Below are 19,860 nucleotides of genomic sequence, written 5' to 3'. Positions count from 1 at the left end.
AAAAGGCAACAGGAAAAAGTTTCTTTGACAAATGGTGCTGAGAAAACTGGAAAAATGCTACATGCAAAAGAAAGAAACTGGACCACTTTCTTACACCATACACAGAAACCAATTCAAAATGGATGAAAGGTCTAAATTTGAGACCTGAAGCCATAAAAATGCCAGAAGAGAACAAAGGCAGTAAATTCTATGATATCAGCCATGGCAACTTCTTTCTAGATATGTCTCCTGAGGCAAAGGAAACAAAAGAAAAAATAAACTGTTGGGACTCCATCAAAATAAAAGGTTTCTGCACAGTGAAGGAAATAATCAGCAAAAATAAAAGGCAACCTACTGAACTGGAGAAGATATTTGCAAATGACATATCCGATAAAGGGTTAGTACCTAAAATCTATAAAGAACTTCTAAAACTCAACACCCCAAAACCAAATAATCCAATTGTAAATTGGGCAGAAGACATGAACAGACATTCTCCAAAGAGGACATCCAGATGGCCAACAGACACATGAAAGAGGCTCAATGTCTCTCAGCATCAGGGAAATACAAATGAAAACCATGATGAGATACCACCTCGTATCTGTCAGAGCGGCTACAATTAACAACTCCAGAAATGACAGGTGTTGGCCAGGGTGTGGAGAAAGGGAAACCATCTTGCACTGTTGGTGGGAATGCAAACCGGCGCAGTCACTCTGGCAAACAGTATGGTGGTTCCTCAAAAAGGTAAAAATAGAACTGCCCTATGATCCAGTAATTGCAATAGTAGGTATTTATCCAAAGAATACACAAATACTGATTCAGAGGGGCACATGCACCCTGATGTTTATAGCAGCAGCATCTACAATAGCCACGTATGGGACTAGCCCAAGTATCCATTTATTGTTGATTGGATAAAGAAGACGTGTACATATATACAATGGAATATTACTCAGCCATGAAAAAAGAATGAAATCTTACCATTTGTGATAACATGGATAGAGGTAGAGAGCATTATGCTGAGTGAATAAGTCTCTCAGAGAAAGAAAAATACCCTATGATTTCACTCATATGTGGAAATTAAAAAACAAAACAAATGAGCAAAGGGCAAAAAGAAAGAGAGAGAGAGAAACCAAGAAACAGACTCTTATAGAGAACTGTTGGTTATCAGAGGGGAGGGAGTTGGGCGATGGGCGAAAGAGGTGATGGGGATGAAGGGGGGCACTTGCGTGATGAGCACCGGCCGATGTATGGAAGAGCTGACTCACTATATCGTACACCTAAAACTAACATGACACCATACATGTTAACTGTACTGAAATGTAAATAAAAGCTGGAATAAGTAAATTCAAGTAAAATTAAAATAAACCACCCCCAAAAGTTTAACACTAGGTACAAAATATATGACTTAATTAATGTTTAAAATTATCATTTTTACCATCATCATGGTTGCCAACATTCTCATCTTACTATCATGAAAAACTATATGAACCCAGGTGGCCCTAAGGTAACACTTGGTCCCTTCCCGCACTCTGGTGGTGCAGGGATGACCAGGAAGGACACCGCAGGACTCCCAGAGGAGGGCCCTGGGAATGACAGCTCAGGGAAGGGATGTGGCCAGCACAGAGACAAGAGCCCAGGGCCCTGGGGAGGCGGTGTAACTGACTTTAAGGGCTGTCCTTGGGAGAGAGGATTGGCATGTTCTCATGTGATTTCAAAGGTCAGGAACAAGGTCAGGGGATGAACTTACAAGAGGTGCAGACTTTGTATCTCTATAAATCAGTTGACAAGGCTTGAGTTACTCAAAGAATTAATAAAATGCTTTCAAGAGATGGTGAGTCGCCCGTGGCTTCAACGCATTCAAGCAGAGATTGAATGGCCAATTGTTAGGCTTGCTTTTAGCCTGAATAAGTGACTTCCAAGTGCTCTTTACACTCGGCTGGTCTTTAAGTCGTGAATGCTAGATTTTGCCGCAGTTAAATAAATGATTATTGAGCATCTGAAGTGAAAACCAAGCTCCCAGGAGATTCCACCATCTAAGAGAACGAGACAATGAACACCATATAACTGTGTTCATCATAAACACTTCAGCCAGGTTGCTTATGTTACATAACTGTCTGTTTTTAAAATTTTTTTACATTTATTTATTTTTGAGAGACAGAGAGAGGTAGAACACAAGTGGGGGAGGGGCAGAGAGGAAAATGAGACTCTGAATCCGAAGCAGGTTCCAGGCTCCGAGCTGTTAGCACAGAACCTGACGCTGGGCTCGAACCCACGAACTGGGGGACCATGACCTGAGCCGAAGTCAGAGATGCTTAACTGACTGAGCCACCCAGGCACCCCTACATAAGTGCCTTAAACTCTAATAAAGATTTTAAATCTTCACCTTCTTCAAATCCTCACCTTTTAAAAAGCATTGTTGTAGTTTATTTTGTTTCCTAAGTATTCATTCACTGTGTGCTGTAGGTCTGGTTTTGTAGTAGGCGATGAAGAAACAGCTTTTGGGAAACATTGTGAACCTAGGTTTACCTCCTGATAAGATGTTTATAAGCAGCATCACTTAATAATATTTGCTAATATAACACCCAATAGTAAAATAACTTTACTAATATCTTAAAACAGGAGATAAAACATAGTAGAAACGCACCAGGCAATTCCTTTGGCTTGCTTAGAAAAATGAATATTTTTTTATTATTGTCCAAATATTGTGGCTTGGACAAAGGAATTACATGGAATAGAAGTCTCGTAGAACCAACTAGAAGGAAGTTGCAAATCAGGGCCTAAATTCAGCATTGGATGTATTTCTGCTGTGTTGAACAACAAAAAGAAGATAGTGTTTAAGTTTAAACCAGGTTTATAATAAGTGAGATTCTTTCAGTATGTTTGACAAATTGCTGGAGGTAGTGCCCATCAAGAATTACAATATCTTGACAAGAGATTAATCAACAGGATTAAAAGATGTTATTCCGACTACAACCTACACACTAAGTTATGACAGTAAATGGCTAAGCCGTAACTTCCCTTTTACGGATAAGAACATTTATAGTACTTTTAATATAGACAGTACACAAGTCTTACTTTCTGTTTTTCTAGTTATTTCATCAGATTTTTAAGCTAAGAATACTATGACTTATCACTCCCAATGTCACTAAACCCTCTTTCATATTATTTGATGTTAAGATTTATATTTGATGTATGTGTTTGAAAGCAACAGTGTATAAAATTCAGTATGTAGTGGGCACTGAAAATATATTACCCATGTTAACAATCCTTAAGAGATTCATACATGTAATTAAAACATAAAAACTTCTTGGAAAAAATCTACATAAGTTTAATCAGTGGTTGCTGAGTCTCAAAAGGAAATTAGACTTTATCGTCTGTCTGTATAGAAAGGTTTCTGTGCATTCTTTGTTGGAGTACATGACAGTCAAAAGTAAAAAGTCCAAAGTTTGCCCCTGTATATGATTGGGCCAAGTATGCCTGAAAAATGCAAGCCTTCAGAACCAATTTTTGGCATGCTGTCACTCAGAGGAATTAAGAGCCAAGTCTTTAGTTTCAAGTCTCATGAGTGAATTGGGGCTATCTTGATTTCAAATGCTTATTTTAAAATACACTATTTTTGGGGTGCCTGGGTGGCTCAGTCAGTTAAGGATCCGGCTTCGGCTCAGGTCATGATCTCATGGTTCGTGGGTTTGAGCCCCGTGTCGGGCTCTGGGCTGACAGCTCGGAGCCTGGGGCCTGCTTCCGATTCTGTGTCTCCATCTCTCTCTGATCCTTTCCTGCTCACACTGTCTCTCAAAAATAAATAAAAAACATTTAAAAAAATAACAAAATACAATATTTTCTGGGAAACTTCTCATTGAATAATACTCAAACGCAGGGCACTATGATTTTGGCTCACTGTCATGACCTCACTGGTTTGTGGGAAAAAGCCCTGCATAGGGCTCTGCTCTGACAACACAGAACCTGGTTGGGGTCTCTCTCTCTTTCTCTCTCTCTGCCCCTCCCCTACTTGCTTGCTCTCTCTCGCTCTCTCTCTCAGAAAATACATAAATACATAAACAGGTAAGTAAGTAAATGAATAAAAATACTACAACTCTTCCATAGAAAAACACACTGGCTTGCAGTAAGGTTCATAAGGCAGGCATTAGAGAAGAAAGGAAAGCCGAAGAAATGAAACAATAAAACGAAGACCGCACATCCACTGAGCAATCCGCAGAACAAGGAGACCGATCTCGGTAATTTGTATCATTTCCTTCATTATCCCAAACTTTTACACCCAAACATGAGGTACTAGCATTCACTTGCCCTCTGAAAATAATCATAAAAGATGGGAGCATATTCTTTGCTTTTCCTTTTCCTTTTCTTATGAAAAAATTAAAATGTTCAAGCCAATGTGGGCTGCTGTGTCCTAAAAGTATGGATTCTAGCCCATGTACCCACCTGCCAGCAATGTGATCTTCAATGTCACTTGACACTCCAATTCTCCATTTATTTGAGGCACGAAACCTATCAGTTTCCTTCCACAAAGGAGAATTACATCAAAGATGTACGTAAAAGTGCTTTGCGAATGTAATGTGCTAGAAGCATATGCTGGGACAATAAAGCCTTACATGGTCTGGTATTTTAAAGATAAATAAAACTTTAAAAAATTCTCCTTAAAAATGTATGTATAAAAGCATGAAAAAAGTCTACAGACTGAAATACCTTACATCATGAGCCACAGCGCCAAAATAAACAATTCTGAACCCCAGAAGTTAAACCTATGAGTTCTAGCAAACTTTACCTGATGACAATAAAAATTTATTATTCAAAGGAAAATGCAAAAATCTTGTCACAGAAGAATTATCAGTCTGGACTTGAATGTTAGATTTGAGATGTCTGTCAATTAAATCTGAACACTCTGACATGTTCCCTTTTTTAAAGAAAATTCTACAAGAAAGGCATCGCTGTATTGTAAACTCCATCCACTTTTACATGATGCCGGATTATTAGATTCTTTTGTAGTAATTAAGCCATCACAATCTACTTCTGGTCCTAGATATGGTTCTGTTTGTTTGTGTGCCTGAGCGGAGGATGGTGGTATGATTTATTTTCTCAGATTTAACACAAAGTTAAGGGCTAAGTACTAGCATTCTTGAAAATAACAGTGAATTTGTAATTCATGACACAATGACTTACATATAAAATTCTCACATACAAAAACATAGTATTTATGATTAACATTTCTTATTGATGCTTCTCTTTTTGGGTTATAGAGGGCATGCAGTAAATATAAGTGACATAATCCATAATTTTAAAAGGTAAGAGCACCATGAAAATATACTGAAAGAAGAACAAAAGGTTATAAAAACATCACTAATTAAAAAAAAGAAAGGATATACCATTTAATAAAATCAAATGCATTGAATATGTAGCATAAAATAAAGAGGCTAGGCTGTGGCCAGAGAAACAAATACATTTGCTTTCTTACTAAGCCAAATTCTCCTAATATGAAAATTGAAAACCTTTCTACTGGGGATAAAATGTTTATCTTCATTTAAATATATGATGTTAAATAAAGCAATGCCAACTCAAATATGTATTTTTCTATTTAGTGTTCCTAAGAGTTTACTCTTCATCTCTTTCTATATGTTTTAGGTAGCAAGTCAAGAACAATCACTTAAAAATAGAGAGTGCTGAGATGTTACTGAAGAACATTCTACCCATGCTGGCTCAAAGTACTTAAGGATCTGGGGCAGATTTCAGGACCTTTGAAACTGAAGATCTGAATAAGCAGGCACTGCACGATGTAATGTAAGTAACTTCTTATTTCTAGCAGTTAACAGTGAGCATTTATCACAATTTATTTTATAATGGAGGCTCCACCAAATAGAATATTCACAACGGACCCTCAAAGCCAGTCTGAATTGTGCTAAAGAAGCTATCTCAAAAACATACTATAAAATGGTGCCATTCTTCCTTTTATGTTTGTAGAAGTGATTTCTTTTCACAAAAGTATCTACGGCGCCCCTCAATACAGTACATATGTGCTTGTGCGCTCTATCAGAGAAAATTCCTTGAGACGAATTTTAAGTACACTTACCAGAGCCAAGTGACATGCCCTGCTATAAAGAAATAGCAGAAATCTGACATATCTATAGTATTCACAGATGCAGATATATATTTATGGGACTCTATCAGCATAAATCAAACGGCTATGAATAAAACATCATTTAACCAATTCTAAACTTCAGAAGCAGAGCACCACTAAATGTCTCGCCACTGCTGGAAAAAAGAAACAAAGAAGAAACACAGCTCGGTAATAAGAATTTCTTTGGTACGTTACATGCAAGTTTTTATCAACGTCCAAACAGCGTCAACCTAATGTTTATTTTTTGACACAGAAAAATAAAGGTAATTATACTTTCTAAATTTTCAATTTTTGGTATCACACAGAAGGCATCCCAGTTCACACTCCGATCTGCAGACACATGCATACGCGGTGACAAATCCCGGCTGCACTGAGACAAGAAGGACTTAGACCGGGATACCTGAAGTGGAATGACAATCCCCAACACCTCAATTTCCGTTGTTCGAAAGAGCTGTTTCTGATCTTATTAGATAGATTATTAGTTGCTGTTGAACCACAAAAGATACTAGGCAGAGATCCGTGATCAATACCCATAGTCCAAATCAAAGGAAAGATTTTAACACCCAACCCAAAGCCAACCCTTTCACACTCAGCCGGCGACATGAACGCAATGGTGTGACATCCACACATCCACGAAGCTGCTCGGAAAACCTTTAGACATCACGGTCGAGAAAAGAAAAGGCGTTCTACCCACCTGGGATCTTTCTGAATGCTATCGATGGACGGGGACCTGGCCAAGGTGCCTTCGGGCGGGAGGGCGGGGCCGGATTTGCTGTACGGAGACTCGACAGAGGGGCAGTACTGCAGCTGTCGGTAGGGGTCTGCGTAATTGGAGGCTGGGCCCGCGGCGTAGCTGGCCCTCTGGAAGGTGGCCGCGGCGGCGTTCTGCGGGCCATGCTGGCTGCCTGCGCGCTGCAAGGGGACGGAGTCGACACCGGGGGAAGATGGGGCTAGGACAGGAAAGTAGGGACAAAGTAAAAAATTGAGGACCTGCTCACAGAAGCGGTTAACCAGGTCTAGGCAGGGGGCGGGGGGGAGATTACACACATAAGAAAAAAAAAAGGGTTTGGAAGAATAAAAAAAAATAATCTGTCATGGTTGAATCAGCACATTCAATGTTACCCACTAACATGACCATTAGCATGCTCTTTCCGAAATCAACCTTTCAGCGATGGGGGGAAATGCATCAGTTGTGTGTTGATTGCTTGCTCACCAATCCCCAAGAGACGTTTGTTCATCTCAAAGGTAAACCCTCTGTAAAACCAAAACCCAGAGGATGCAGAGGGAATCTTTTATGAGGCATCGTGAATGGTAGGTTCTTTATTGTTCAAGTTGAGAAAATTCAGGAAGTGTTCAGGTGATGAACCATTAATTTTATTAAGAGTATAAAGCAAACGTAGTAACGTAGCTAATTTTCTTGGATAAAAGACAGAAACCGCAGGCCTGGGGGTGGAGATGGAGAGAGCCAGGGCCCCTAATTCCACAATTAGTCCTAGAGTATTAAATACAAGACCGCTCTGGCTCCTGAAAACAACTCCCCAAAGATTTTCACGTGCCTCTTCTTCAACTAAGGCTGTCATAGTAGCAAATAAATTCGGTTAAGGGCAGGCATGTGGGAGAAGGTGGAGAGCAGCCCCACCGCAACACAGACAAAATAATGAGCCGACCTGGCGTTTCTGGAAGCATCTGCATCTTTTCGAAATGTCTACATTGTTCTGGGAAGAGTTTCCACCAGTAACTAACATCAGTTTGACTTGTTCCAAACTGAATTTCAATTCTGCTTCCTTTGTGGATTCTTTTCAGTTCGTTCCATGGCCTTGTTTTTATCTGGTTCTCAAAAATACTTGACCTCTCCGGTTTAATGACCATGTACAATGCAAACAGCATCTTTCATGTTAATAGAATGTGGCCAGTTATTAACTGTTGCAACGGTTGTTAGCCACGATCAATCTTAGCCAGTATAATTTCTTTTCAGGCACTGCAGATCAGAAGATATCCAAATACAGCCAGCGTCCGGATACAACCATTTATATACCATGCGGGCTCTATGGAGTAAGATTTCAATTACGAATCATACCCCTCAACTGTGACTCCTGAGGGCTGATTAGTGGGTGACAATAGGGCTTCTTTTGGCCTCTCTCACATTACAGGACATATGCCAAATCACACACAAAAAGTTAGGTCACACTGAGCAAACGATTATTAACAGAAGTTAAGGAAATTGTGTCAAATGACAAAAAACGTTGTAAGGTGAACTGGAGGAAAACATTCTGATGCTGAGGACTGAGTTTTAATTCGCTTCCCGGGGCGCCTGGGGGGCTGTCAGTTAAGCCTCCTACTTTCGAGCCCCACGTCGGGCTCTGTGCTGACAGCTCAGAGCCTGGAGCCTGCTTCCGATTCTGTGTCTCCCTCTGTCTCTGCCTTTGCCCTGCTCACACTCTGTCTCTCTCTGTCCTTCAAAAATAAGTAAACATTAAAAAAAAAGAGTCCAGAGCTTCCTGGGACGCCTGGGTGGCTCAGTCGGTGAAGCATCTGACTCTTGATCTCATCTCAGGTCATGACATCACAGTTCATGAGACTGAGCCCCGCATTTGGTTCTGTGCTGACAGCGTGGAGCCTGCCTGGAATTCTCTCTCTTTCTCTCTCTCCTTTTCCTGTTTGTGCTCTCTCTCTCAAAATTAAAAAAAAAAAACTAAAAAAAAAAGCATTAAAAAAAGAGGTCAGGGACACCTGGGTGGCTCAGTCGGTTGGGCATCCAACTTCAGCTCAGGTCATGATCTTATAGTTCATGGGTTCAAGCCCCGCGTTGGGCCAGCTGAGAGCCAGGGGTCTGCTTCAGATTCTGTGTCTCCCTCTCTCTCTCTGCCCTTCCCCTGCTCATGTTCTCTCTCTCAAAAATGAATAAACATTAAAACAAAAAAAAAGTTCAGGGCTTCTCATTTCCAATGAATTAAATAGTTAATCTTAAAATAATCAAAATTATGAGAACAGCCTCTGAGGCATGGTAAAAAGTAGTAACACATTTAAGAAAAACTTTCTAAACAAAAAAATGTGTGTATATTCTGAGGAGCAGTCTGTGAAATGATGAAGGTCGCCCTGATGGATTAAGTTTCAAAATGATCAATTTAGACTAATGAACATTAAGTTCAGAACCAGAAAATCTGTCTTATGTCTTTATGCAACTTCTGGAAGAGTTCTCTTTTCTTGAAAACTTACAAACATGTGTAATTAGAATTCATGTTTTAAAAACGTATGAATGATGTGTTTTATCTGACGATGACAGGGGTTTAAAATCAAGGCCGGGCCAAACCTTGCTTTTGGAAGAACAAATGCACAGAGGCAAACAAAATTTCATTCTTGGGAAGAGTTGTGACCAGCTAGCCAGCAAATCCAGGGCAAAAGGAGAAAACTAAATACACCTGGCATGTTCCAGATAAATGCATTTTCCCCCCTTTGGGAAAGTAATACCTACATCGAGCTTGCTGAAAATGGTTACTAATGCCAGAAAGTAAGTCCTTTTCCATTCCAAAGTGTTGATAATTAATACCGTAAGTACACTGATTAACAGGAAAGAAGGACGACATGGTAGAGATCAGGAAATAATATTGAAATCTAAAAAAAAAAAAAAACCAACAAAACCCCCATACTTGTTAAAAAGGCAGTAAAAGTAAGGTGAGAGACCTAACTAACCACGCCAAAAACTCTCAAGGGACTTTAAACCGAAAGAGAATATCATGAGAGGAATTAAAAAAATAAAATCCCAGCTGCAAAGACTGTAAGGACACTGGCTTCAAATGTGAAACCAGGGTGTGAAATGCAGCTAAGTAAGCAGAAACAGGAAGGCAACACGTCAGTATTCCAGGAGGAAGAGAAGGCACGGCGGATTTACGAATATTGTTAGGCTTGCTCTTGTCCTTCACTTTGGCCTGTATGGGGTCAAGGTCACGGAATTCATTCAGAGCCTGGCTTCCGAAGTTAAAGAAGTGGGTTCCTATCTGGGCCTCTGGCCAATTCTTGGTATGAGATGAGTGAGTGACTGAGGTTTTTAAGCTCCGCCTTCCTGACCGTGGCATGACGAGAACATGATGGCCATACGGGATCATTATTGGCTTTAAAGACATGAAGGGTATGAAACGTCCCACATGTAGAAACTGATAAATGAGCTATTGCTTGTTTTACCAGTAACTGTTGAAATCAACTGATGCTAGACAAGGAGATTGTACCCACTGCACTGGGGGCGGGGGTGGGGGAGACGCTTGCCCCTGGGTATCGGGCACCTGAGCTCCCACAAGGGCTTTTTGTCTGCTAAGACCCTATAAGAGAGTGAGCACATCACTCACTTTACAGAAGGGAAACTGAGGCACAGAGAGATTACGTAACTGCCTGAGTGGGGCTGATCTAGCGGGGAAGGGATCAAGGTCTTGCACCCTGCCCCCAAAGTTTTTACTTACAACCATCACTGCAAACTGGACCAGGTTTAAAACTTGAAAATGTGTATTACTGAGTTATCTTCAAGGTGAGAACATTTATGAGAGGCTTCAAATTAAGGGAAATGTCTACTAAAGACACATAGGATAGATAGATTTATAATAGGAATTCACATAAACATTATAGTGAAAAATTGTTAAAAGTCCATGTGTTAATTTACACCATTTCTCATCAAACTGAATTTACTGAGATATGCAGAATAATACGGGGAAAACTTCTTCACATAGGAAAAACCTAACTTTGTTCACTTCTAGAAAAATAAAAAAATAGGGATATCCATAGTTACCTTAATTTTATTTCAAAGTGGTTTTACTTAATGTTTATTTCCTTTGGAGAGAGAGTGTGAGGAGGGAAGGGGCCAAGAGAGAGGGAGACAGAGAATCGGAAGCAGGCTCCGTGCTGACAGCATAGAGCTCGATGCGGGACTCGAACTCACGAACCGTGAGATCATGCCCAGAGCTGAAATCGGACGCTTAACCGACCGAATCACCCAGGCACCACTCAAAAGTGTTCTGAGTCTTCGTTTAATCACTGATACCACTATAATTAGAAAAAAAAAAAAAGAGTGGACTCTGAAATCTAAGACAGGTGGACAACTTCCAGAGAGATCTTCTTAGAAAACCATAATCACATGTGTGGCATTTGATCAATGACATTTCAGAAGTATCATTCCTGAGTCCACGGTTTAAATTTTTAGGTCAGAATAAATAGGATACCTGATGGGAATTTCAAGATATAAAATCAGAATTCAAATGCATACTGCCAAATGAGAGGAAAAAAAGAGAGTAATCAGTGCAAACAAAAAAAAATGCCAAATGCAATACAGATGGGGAGAAAAACGCACTCTCTGGAAGTGTGGGTCATGCAACTGCCTAGAAGGAAACATGTGAGGCTCAAATAGATCCCAAACTAGCCACCTGTAATGTAACAGGGCAACGCCTTGTATTTCTTTAGGCATGACATCGAAAAATGACTTCAGCGTCACACATTAAATTCTCCCTTTGTGCCTTGCCTCTTCAGACCTCAGCGTGGCCCATGCAAGCCACGGCCCCCCATTAGTAGGGATCAACGGATACTGATCACACTCTAAAAACTTTCCTTTAACACGTTGTCTGAATTTCTGTCACACAATTTCTCTTATTTCAGTGTTAGAGCTGCGTTGAGTGCATGGCCCGCCTTGCAGGATGGCTCTATTCAACAGAACCTTCCAGGGCAAACATTTGAGGTGGAAGGCGCCTGTCAGCTGGTTCAACACTCCCCGCCCTCCTCACCTGCTCCGCCCCTTCTCCCCTCAATAAGCTCTCGGGGCTCAGCTGCTGGAATCTTTGGGGAGATTTTAAAAGCAGCCTCTTCAGCAGCTGACTTGGTACTTCACCTGACATCTATGCTGTTCACGAAAGTTTCAATTTTCTTCAGGGCTACACAAATAAAGGTCGACTGTATAAAAGGGGGGAAATATGTTATATGTGTAGTATTTCCTTGAAATGGGGGAGGAGGGGTCCTTTTTCATAAACCAGACATTCTACTTTGATGATGATAGACGGTCACATCCATTATTTACTGACCATAAAAAAAAAAAAGAACAGAATGCAGTATAAGAATCTGGCACATGAAGAGATTTGCTTGCAGGGTGGGGGAATAAAAAGTAGGTCTCAACAAAAAGAAGGAAAAAACCCTTAGTTTTGTTTTTGTATTACTTATCTTTGCTTTTCTGTATATTTGCATACACAGAAATATGAAATCATAAACTACACTTACACTTATTATATAAATACAAAATGGACACACAATAAACTCATTAAATAATTTTTCCTCTGCAATCTCAGAAAATAAAGATAGCTTAGGTGACATTGGGTCCAAGAGCGTGGCCGTGAACTCTCTTAAAGAGAATTTGACTCTGTTATTTTAGGGACAGGGAACCTTTAGCACTCCATCCGCCATATTCCCAGTAGCAGAATTATCTAGAACTCCGCTGTAAAGGTCTTCTGATTTTCTGCACTCTTCACAGGCTGATCCATGCTAAACTCAATGGGAAAATATTCAAGGGCAAATTTAATGTAATCTTTTTTTTTCCATTTTAATTCCAGTACAGTTCACACGGGACATTACCTTGGTTTCAGGTGTACAAAATAGTGATTCAACAATTCTACGCATTACTCAGGACTCATTATTAACATAATCTTTTAACTTCAGATATTACTACCTTTGCAGGGAGGGGCACTAATGCAGGGGTTTTAGTGGTAACAGAATCGTTATTATGGTGTGGATGTGGATGTTTCTGGATTTTACCAAAACACTGCTCCTACTGGCCACACTCTGCCTTCCTTCAGCTGAGCTCAATTTGACTTTTTATTCATACCTCTTTAGGTGACCGGATAGGTAAGCATCTGGAAGCCCTTCTTGGTTTTTAGAGAATATTTACCAGTAGGCTCATTAAAATTTTCTAGTGGGGGGGGGGGTGCTTGGGTGGCTCAGTCGGTTAAGTGTCTGACTTCAGCTCGGGTCATGATCTCACGGTTCGTGGGTTCGAGCCCCATGTAGGGCTCTGTGCTGACAGCTCAGAGCCTGGAGCCTGTCTTTAAATTCTGTGTTTCCGTCTCTCTCTGTCCTCCCCTACTCATGTTCTGTTTCTCTCTGTCTTGATAATAAATAAACATAAAAAAATTTTTCTAGTAGGGTAATAACGTGCCCCTGACTTTCTAGACTTAAAAAAGAGAAAATAAAATAACCAAGATGTTATGGAGCATCTAATGTGACTTGCTCTAAAGGAAAGCAATGACTTTTAGTTTGAAGTAACAGCATTTAAGAAGTAATAAACTGCTAATATGCCACGTTTCTGTGGACACCAATGATGGTTTTAATTGAAAATGTTATTTATAGGTTAGTGAATATGGAGGCTCTATGACATGCCTCTCTAACTTTACTGAGCAGTGGCCATTACTGTGGAGAATTAAGATCTTTCAAACTACGTTCTCCACACGTGCAAATATTTCCATCCTGTTCTTTTTCCTTTTTATGTTGCAGTATTTGTCAACCTTACAGACAGTTGGCAAGTTTTCTCCTCACAACACACCTATGATAATTCATTTTTTATTCCAAGCTGACGCATTCATCATAGAAAGCATGTTTTCTCCACTCCACTGAGAAATGCCCTGATCCCAAAGTAAATTCATGCGACCATCATCACAGTGGACACTGGCCATTTTCGTTAGTTTAGAAAGATGCATTTGGAGGCTTGAGGCGGCGGGAGTATCAGAGTCAAGTATTTGTGTTAATCAAATGACTTTTAAGTTGACAGTTATTGGTATGTTTGAGATTGACATAAAAATTCATGTGACTTAGTTTTTGCTTAATAGACTTTATCATAAGCAAATGCATGAAGATCGCATCCTCCGTGTCTGGCTGTACTTCTTATTATATAAACTCTAGTTTTGACAAGCCTTATCCCAGATGAAAGGTATGTTTTATTTAAACAGACATCCAAGTTAAAAGTGTGCCTCTTTAAATTTTCATCACGCAAGAAGTAAGCTTCAGACATTGGGTTGATGTTCTGTAAAAGCAGGTGGGGAAATTGGCACCGCCATCAGACACACAGGCCTGCCATTTTGACCAACACTATTCCGCCTCCCTGCACAGGGAGAGGACTTTGACGGTGGCCCCTCCTCACTGATTGGCTGTCATGTGTGGCCAGAGAATGCTTTCTGTTGAGCAGACACCACTGCTGACTCAGGAAGTGACCCTTTTGCCTTCTCGCAGGCAGCCAGACTCTGGGGACCACATTCCTGGCTTCTGTCCCATTCCTGTCCTCAGGGGTGCAAGCTCGCTCATCCACTTTCTCTCTGCCTTCCTACCCTCAGAGCACGGCTGGGGCCAGGGAGGCCGGCAGGCCATCCTCACACCCTGCTCCCTGGCACCGCCCTGGTGGACAGAGTGCCCAGCAGGTAAATAAAATCCTGTGGATTCCAGTGTTGAGCAGTGAACCTCGTTTTTAAGTTTCACCTTCCACAGCCTGGAGCAGAAGAGAGGTGAGCAGTAGGGTTTCAGCACCCTGATCCCCTCACATGTTCATAAATGTACATAAACATGTGTGTGTAGGATCTCTCGCAGAATGGTGAGGTGGCTTTGTGGTTTGGGAAGGCCTTGAGGATCTTTTTGTCTACCCAGAGGTAGATAGCGGTCCTCATCTGAGTTGGTGTCTGAGATTTAAAGCAGTCTTCAAACATTAAAAACAAGGCAGAGTGGGGAGGTGCCTGGGTGGCTCAGTCAGTTAAGTGCCTGACTTTGGCTCAGGTCATGGTCTCATGGTTCGTGGGTTCGAGCCCTGCATTGGGGTCTGTCCTGACAGCTCAGCGCCTCTGGAGCCTGCAGCCTGCTTTAGATTCTGTGTCTCTGCCCCTCCCTCGCTTGTGCTCTGTGTCTCTCTCTCTCAAAAATAAACATTAAAAATAAAAATCAATAAATAAATCAGTTTTCAGAGTAAATAACAGAGGTGAGTGGCTATTATAGCAGTCAGAGAGACATGGAGAAGGCATGTAGAAAGAAGGATGGAGTTTCTGTTTTTAAAAATGTTGATTTAATCTTGGGGGGCAGAGAAAGGGAGGGAGACGCAAAGAGAATGGGGGACAGAGGATCTGAAACAGCTCTGTGCTGGCAGCAGAGAGCTCCCTGTGGAGCCTGAACTCACAAACTGTGAGATCATGCCCTGAGCCGAAATGAAGAGTTGGACGCTTAACCAACTGAGCCACCCAAGCGCCCCTACAGTTTCAACAAAGCTGAATGTTAAGAGCCCAGGTTCCGGGGCAAGCCGGCCTGGGCACGAAGGTTTAAGGACTGGCTCTTTACAGCCTGTGGGACCTTGGGAAGGTTGCTCAACATCTCTGTGCCTTGGTAGTCTGCAAAATGAGCATCAGAACAGCACCTCCTTTATGCGGTGGTTCTGAGGCTCTGTGAATATAGTCAGAGAATTTAGGACAATCCCTGAAAGTAGTGACGTGCGACATGCCTCAGTCATCCTGACCAGCCTGCTCTTACTGTAGCGCCATCTAGTAATTCCCTAATTCTTTAGGCAAGTACATTTGACTTCATTCCTAAGTGTTGACAAAAAGAAGAGCAACTGACCTCCCATTCCCCTGGCCCACCGCCTCGCTGTATGGTCTGGAAATGCTTTAGGGCTCAGCTGAAGGAACTCCAGCCAGTGCCCTGTGATCCAAGGGCAGAGACACTGTTTGCTCAAACCCCCTCAGCCTCAATACGCCAAAAGTCAGGGGCCCCTGAAGACATCGAGTCTAACAGGCCCCTAAGACCCTCCCAAGAAACTGGGGTAATTGTTCTGGGCCTGAAAGCCTCTCAAAGTTCTGCATCAGAAGTCTCCAGAGTGGGGCGTGCACATCACAGGATGTGAAAAACGACCTCCCGGGGGCGCCTGTGTGGCTCAGTAGGTTGAACATCCACACTCCCGAGCTCAGCTCAGCTCACGATCTCAAGGTTCATGGGGTCCAGCCCTGCGCTGGGCTCTGTGCTGACAGAGCGGAGCCTGCCTGGGATTTGCCCTTTCCCTCTCTCCCAAAATAAATAAACGTTCAAAAAAAATGATCTCCTAGATAAGGAAAGCAATCTTAGAATGTGTCTTTGTATTAATGTGTAATACCTACTTTTACTAGATATACTTTAATAATATTGTATAAAATGCATCCAATTTATAAGTAAAGGGTGTATACCCACATTAAAGGCATTTTCTCGAACATGTGGGTTCTGATAGAGACAGTGCCTGGGGATGCAGGGTTAGCTAAGAAAGTATTAGGATTTGAAACGAAATGAATTAAGTGCAGAACCAGGGAGTGACCTGAGCAGGTGCAGGAGACAGTGAGCCTGTGGATTGATACTTAGGAGCCGGAGAGAGGTGGCTTCTCCCCACCTGTCATCCCAAGAGACCATCCATGCACTCCTGGAAATGTCCACATTGCTGCATAAATCAGCAGATTTCCTCAAAAGCGCCTCAAACTCAAAAGGGCGGGCTGGGATGGGGTCTGGGACGTCTGGATGTCACAACCCCAGGAGCTCTCTGCCAGGGCAGGGAGTGCTATTACGGAGAAAACTCAGGCAAAACCCATTTTTCTCCTTGATGCAATCAGAGGACACTGCTGGCTTCCCTCTGAGCAAGGATGAAACCCTGTTCGTTCAGCCACAAGGTGCTCCACGGCCGGCGTAGACCAGGGGTCGGCAAACTCTCCTATCAAGGGCCAGAAAGTATTCTCAGCCTTGCCAACCAGATGGTCTCCACCACAACTACTCAAGTCGGCTGCTACAGCGGGGAAGCAGCTAGAAATGATACGGGGAAAATGGGCGTGGCTGTATTCCAGTAGCTTTATTTACAGACACTGAAGTTTGGATTTCACTGAACTTCTACACATCAGAAAATATTACCGTCTTTGACTCTAAACCACTTAAAATGCAATAATTATTTTTAGCTCATGAGCACTAATCAAATAGGTGGCCAGCTGACTTTGGCCCATAAGCGAGAGTTTTCAGACCTCTGGCTTAGAGAAAATTCTAGTTTTGTTTTGAGTGTGAATATCTTCCCCTGTCTTTGATCTGACATAGAAGAATGAAGCATTTTTTTCTTATTGTAGACAAATTTTTATGACACCCCCAAAAGTTTATTAACAAAAGACAATTCAAAGAACATATGAGTGCAGGACAGAGAAGGAGCATAATCCCTTTTGTTGTCAGTTTTTATGAAAAATACATATCGAACATCACTGAGGCTGTAATCTTTGTCTTTTGTAAGGGGTGCACGGCAATAAAATTACCTTAGTTAATACTATGCAAGCAACTAAGTGTTATAAGAGCCCAAACTCAGTTAGGAGTGATTCTAGCAGGCTGACAATGAGAGAACTCTGACAGAAGAATAAGTGGGGATTCCTGGGGTGCCTGGGGGGCTCAGTCAGTTAAGCATCCGACTTCGGCTCTGGTCATGACCTCACGGTTTGTGGGTTCGAGCCCCGTGTCAGGCTATATGTGGATGGTTTAGAGCCTGCAGCCTGCTTCAGATTCTGTGTCTCCCTCTCTCTCTCTCTCTCTGCCCCTCCCTGCTCATGCTCTGTCTCTCTCTCTCTCAAAAAGTAAAAATAAAAAAATAAACAAATGGGTATTCCTTTTCATCTAAACCGAGATATGTGTTATTAACATTGGATGGCATTTATGATGTCAAAAATAAAAGAAAGAGTATTTTGTGCCATTCTTCTTATGGTGCAGGGAAATACTGAAATGTAAATATCAACAACCAGCCATAAAAGCAACCTAACTTGCCTGGGTTTCAAAACGTGTACTTTAGTATCATGATGCAGTTAACAGGACTGCGGTGCGTGACTTCCTGGTGACTGGAAGTTACAACAGGCTGAAGATGCAGGGCCCTGGGTGCCCAGTTCTGGACCAGAGCTTCAGTGTTCCCACGCCTCAGCCCTCGTTCAAGCGTAATGCGTATCAGTTGCTGTGTGCAAACTAGCCACATGCTATTTTCTAAGTTTCCGTAACAATGTGAGGCTTTGTCATAAGTGCAGTTCTCAACCTCTTAATTAAATCAATTTTGTAGTTAGATGAAGGCTCTCTAGCCCACTTAAGCATGACGATTTAACCAGTTATTTTGCAAATGGCTATGCATTCTGGAAAATGCTTGCCTTTCTTCATGCAGCCCATGGTCATGTTCAATTCAAAATATATATTTAGTAAGTCCAGGAGATCTATAGGGTTGATTGAATCATACGTAATTGTCATTATCTGACCCCTGAGTAATAATTTCATGATTCGACCTCATTGTATTTATGAAGTAAGGTCTCAGTTTGTCTTACAGAATATGCGACATCTTCCTAGACAGGCAGGTTTTCCCCAAGCTTGCCAGGTATCAGGTATCACGAAAGAACACTTACCAGCATTAGACATATGCCTTTTCTGTCCCGCAGAATGACTATGCTTTTTTGGAGTACTTAAATTCATTAAATATGTTAATAAGGACACACAAAAAATTAGTTCTTCTTTCATCTTGCCTGTTTGACAAAACAAGCTTACAGCCCCCATTAAACTTCCTTCATTTAAAAGAGATGCAGGGAGCTAATTGAGTCATATTTGGTCTCTCTCATTATCATTCCAGACATTAATGATAGAAGCAGGTCATGATGCCGGTGAGGAGCGAGGAGGCGGAGGCGCATGCGCACCTTTGGTGAGCTCCCAAGCGGACCCCCGCCCACGAGGCACAGACCACCCAGGGAGGCCCTGAATACACACCTGTGCTCGTGCGGTATGTGCCGGTGTGTGCTGGCGGCAGAGGGTCCCCCTGGCTCTGGCTCAGACTCCTCATGGGGGGCTTCTGATAGACACGGTCCTCATAGATGGGGTCTATGTGGTGCTCTGGGGACTGCAGGGCCCGCAGCTCCGGGCCCAGGTGGCCGTGCTGGCTGCTGTACGAGGCCCGGGACCCAGCTGAAATAAATGAACGGGAGACATTAAGACCCAACCAACATCCAAACAGAGCTTGTTTTATCAAAGGCATATATGAATTTGTTTTTTTGCACAGAAATGTTGAAATCTGCAGAAAATCAAACGAGTAGCATGAAATGGCAGCAATATGTCAAGCTAATCAGCTTATCGGCATCACCCAGCCACCTTGCTTTTGCTCCCAAACCTATCTCCCTATAAGGACGATAATGATTCTGAGATAAATCCACCCTGAACAGGGCCAGCGAAACATCATCATTCTCAGCCTAAGGAAGGTGGCTGGTTTCCTTACTGAAGGAATCAGGCAGACAAGGCAAACCTCAAAACCTCTTATTATCCCATAGTCCTTGCACCTTAAATTCTGCAACAGAAATTATTTAAAATGATGAGCAAACAAATAAACCGTGGTGGCAAGCCATCTTGAGGTTGTTCCTGAAAAGTGAGCCAGAATTCCTTCTCATCAGCAGTTTCTTCCCGGACAATGAATGAGTGGAGATGTTTGGACTTACAAGAGCCTAAATCCCTAAGAGAAGCAGGTTTTAAAGAAGCAGGTTTGCAAGTCCCATTTCCTTCTACTCTTACCCTCCAAACTGAAGCACCTCATTTAGGCTACCTTCCTCTAAAAAAAAAGGTACATGCGGCTGTCACTAACTGGTTGAATCTATAACTTGACTCTGCATTTTGCTCGTCTTGTCGTATTTGTAAATCCTTATTTGTATCATCTCGTTGCATTGTATGGGAGGAGGTGTCACTTTGGAGCAACGCTGTGGGTCAGG

At 42.0% G+C, this 19,860-nt stretch overlaps 1 protein-coding gene across 2 annotated transcripts in view; it reads right to left on the bottom strand.

The window, feature by feature from the left end:
* Window positions 1-19,069, bottom strand: part of LOC115293284 (catenin delta-2) — a 356,183-nt gene extending 337,114 nt beyond the window's left edge. For both annotated transcript variants that reach the window (XM_029941072.1, XM_029941073.1), the window contains exons 1-2: window positions 18,875-19,069; window positions 6,801-7,056 (exon numbers count right to left, since the gene is read on the bottom strand). In XM_029941072.1, the coding sequence (XP_029796932.1) occupies window positions 6,801-7,056; window positions 18,875-18,947 (329 nt within the window). In that variant the 5' untranslated portion in view covers window positions 18,948-19,069. The remainder of the gene's footprint in view (window positions 1-6,800; window positions 7,057-18,874) is intronic.
* Window positions 19,070-19,860: the final 791 nt, after the last annotated feature.

Source organism: Suricata suricatta, chromosome 6 (genome assembly GCF_006229205.1).
Source record: "Suricata suricatta isolate VVHF042 chromosome 6, meerkat_22Aug2017_6uvM2_HiC, whole genome shotgun sequence".
In the NCBI taxonomy this organism is placed as follows: Eukaryota; Metazoa; Chordata; class Mammalia; order Carnivora; family Herpestidae; genus Suricata; species Suricata suricatta.
The sequence above is the reverse complement of the archived record's forward strand: the minus strand, read 5'-3'. Positions and strand labels throughout refer to the sequence as shown.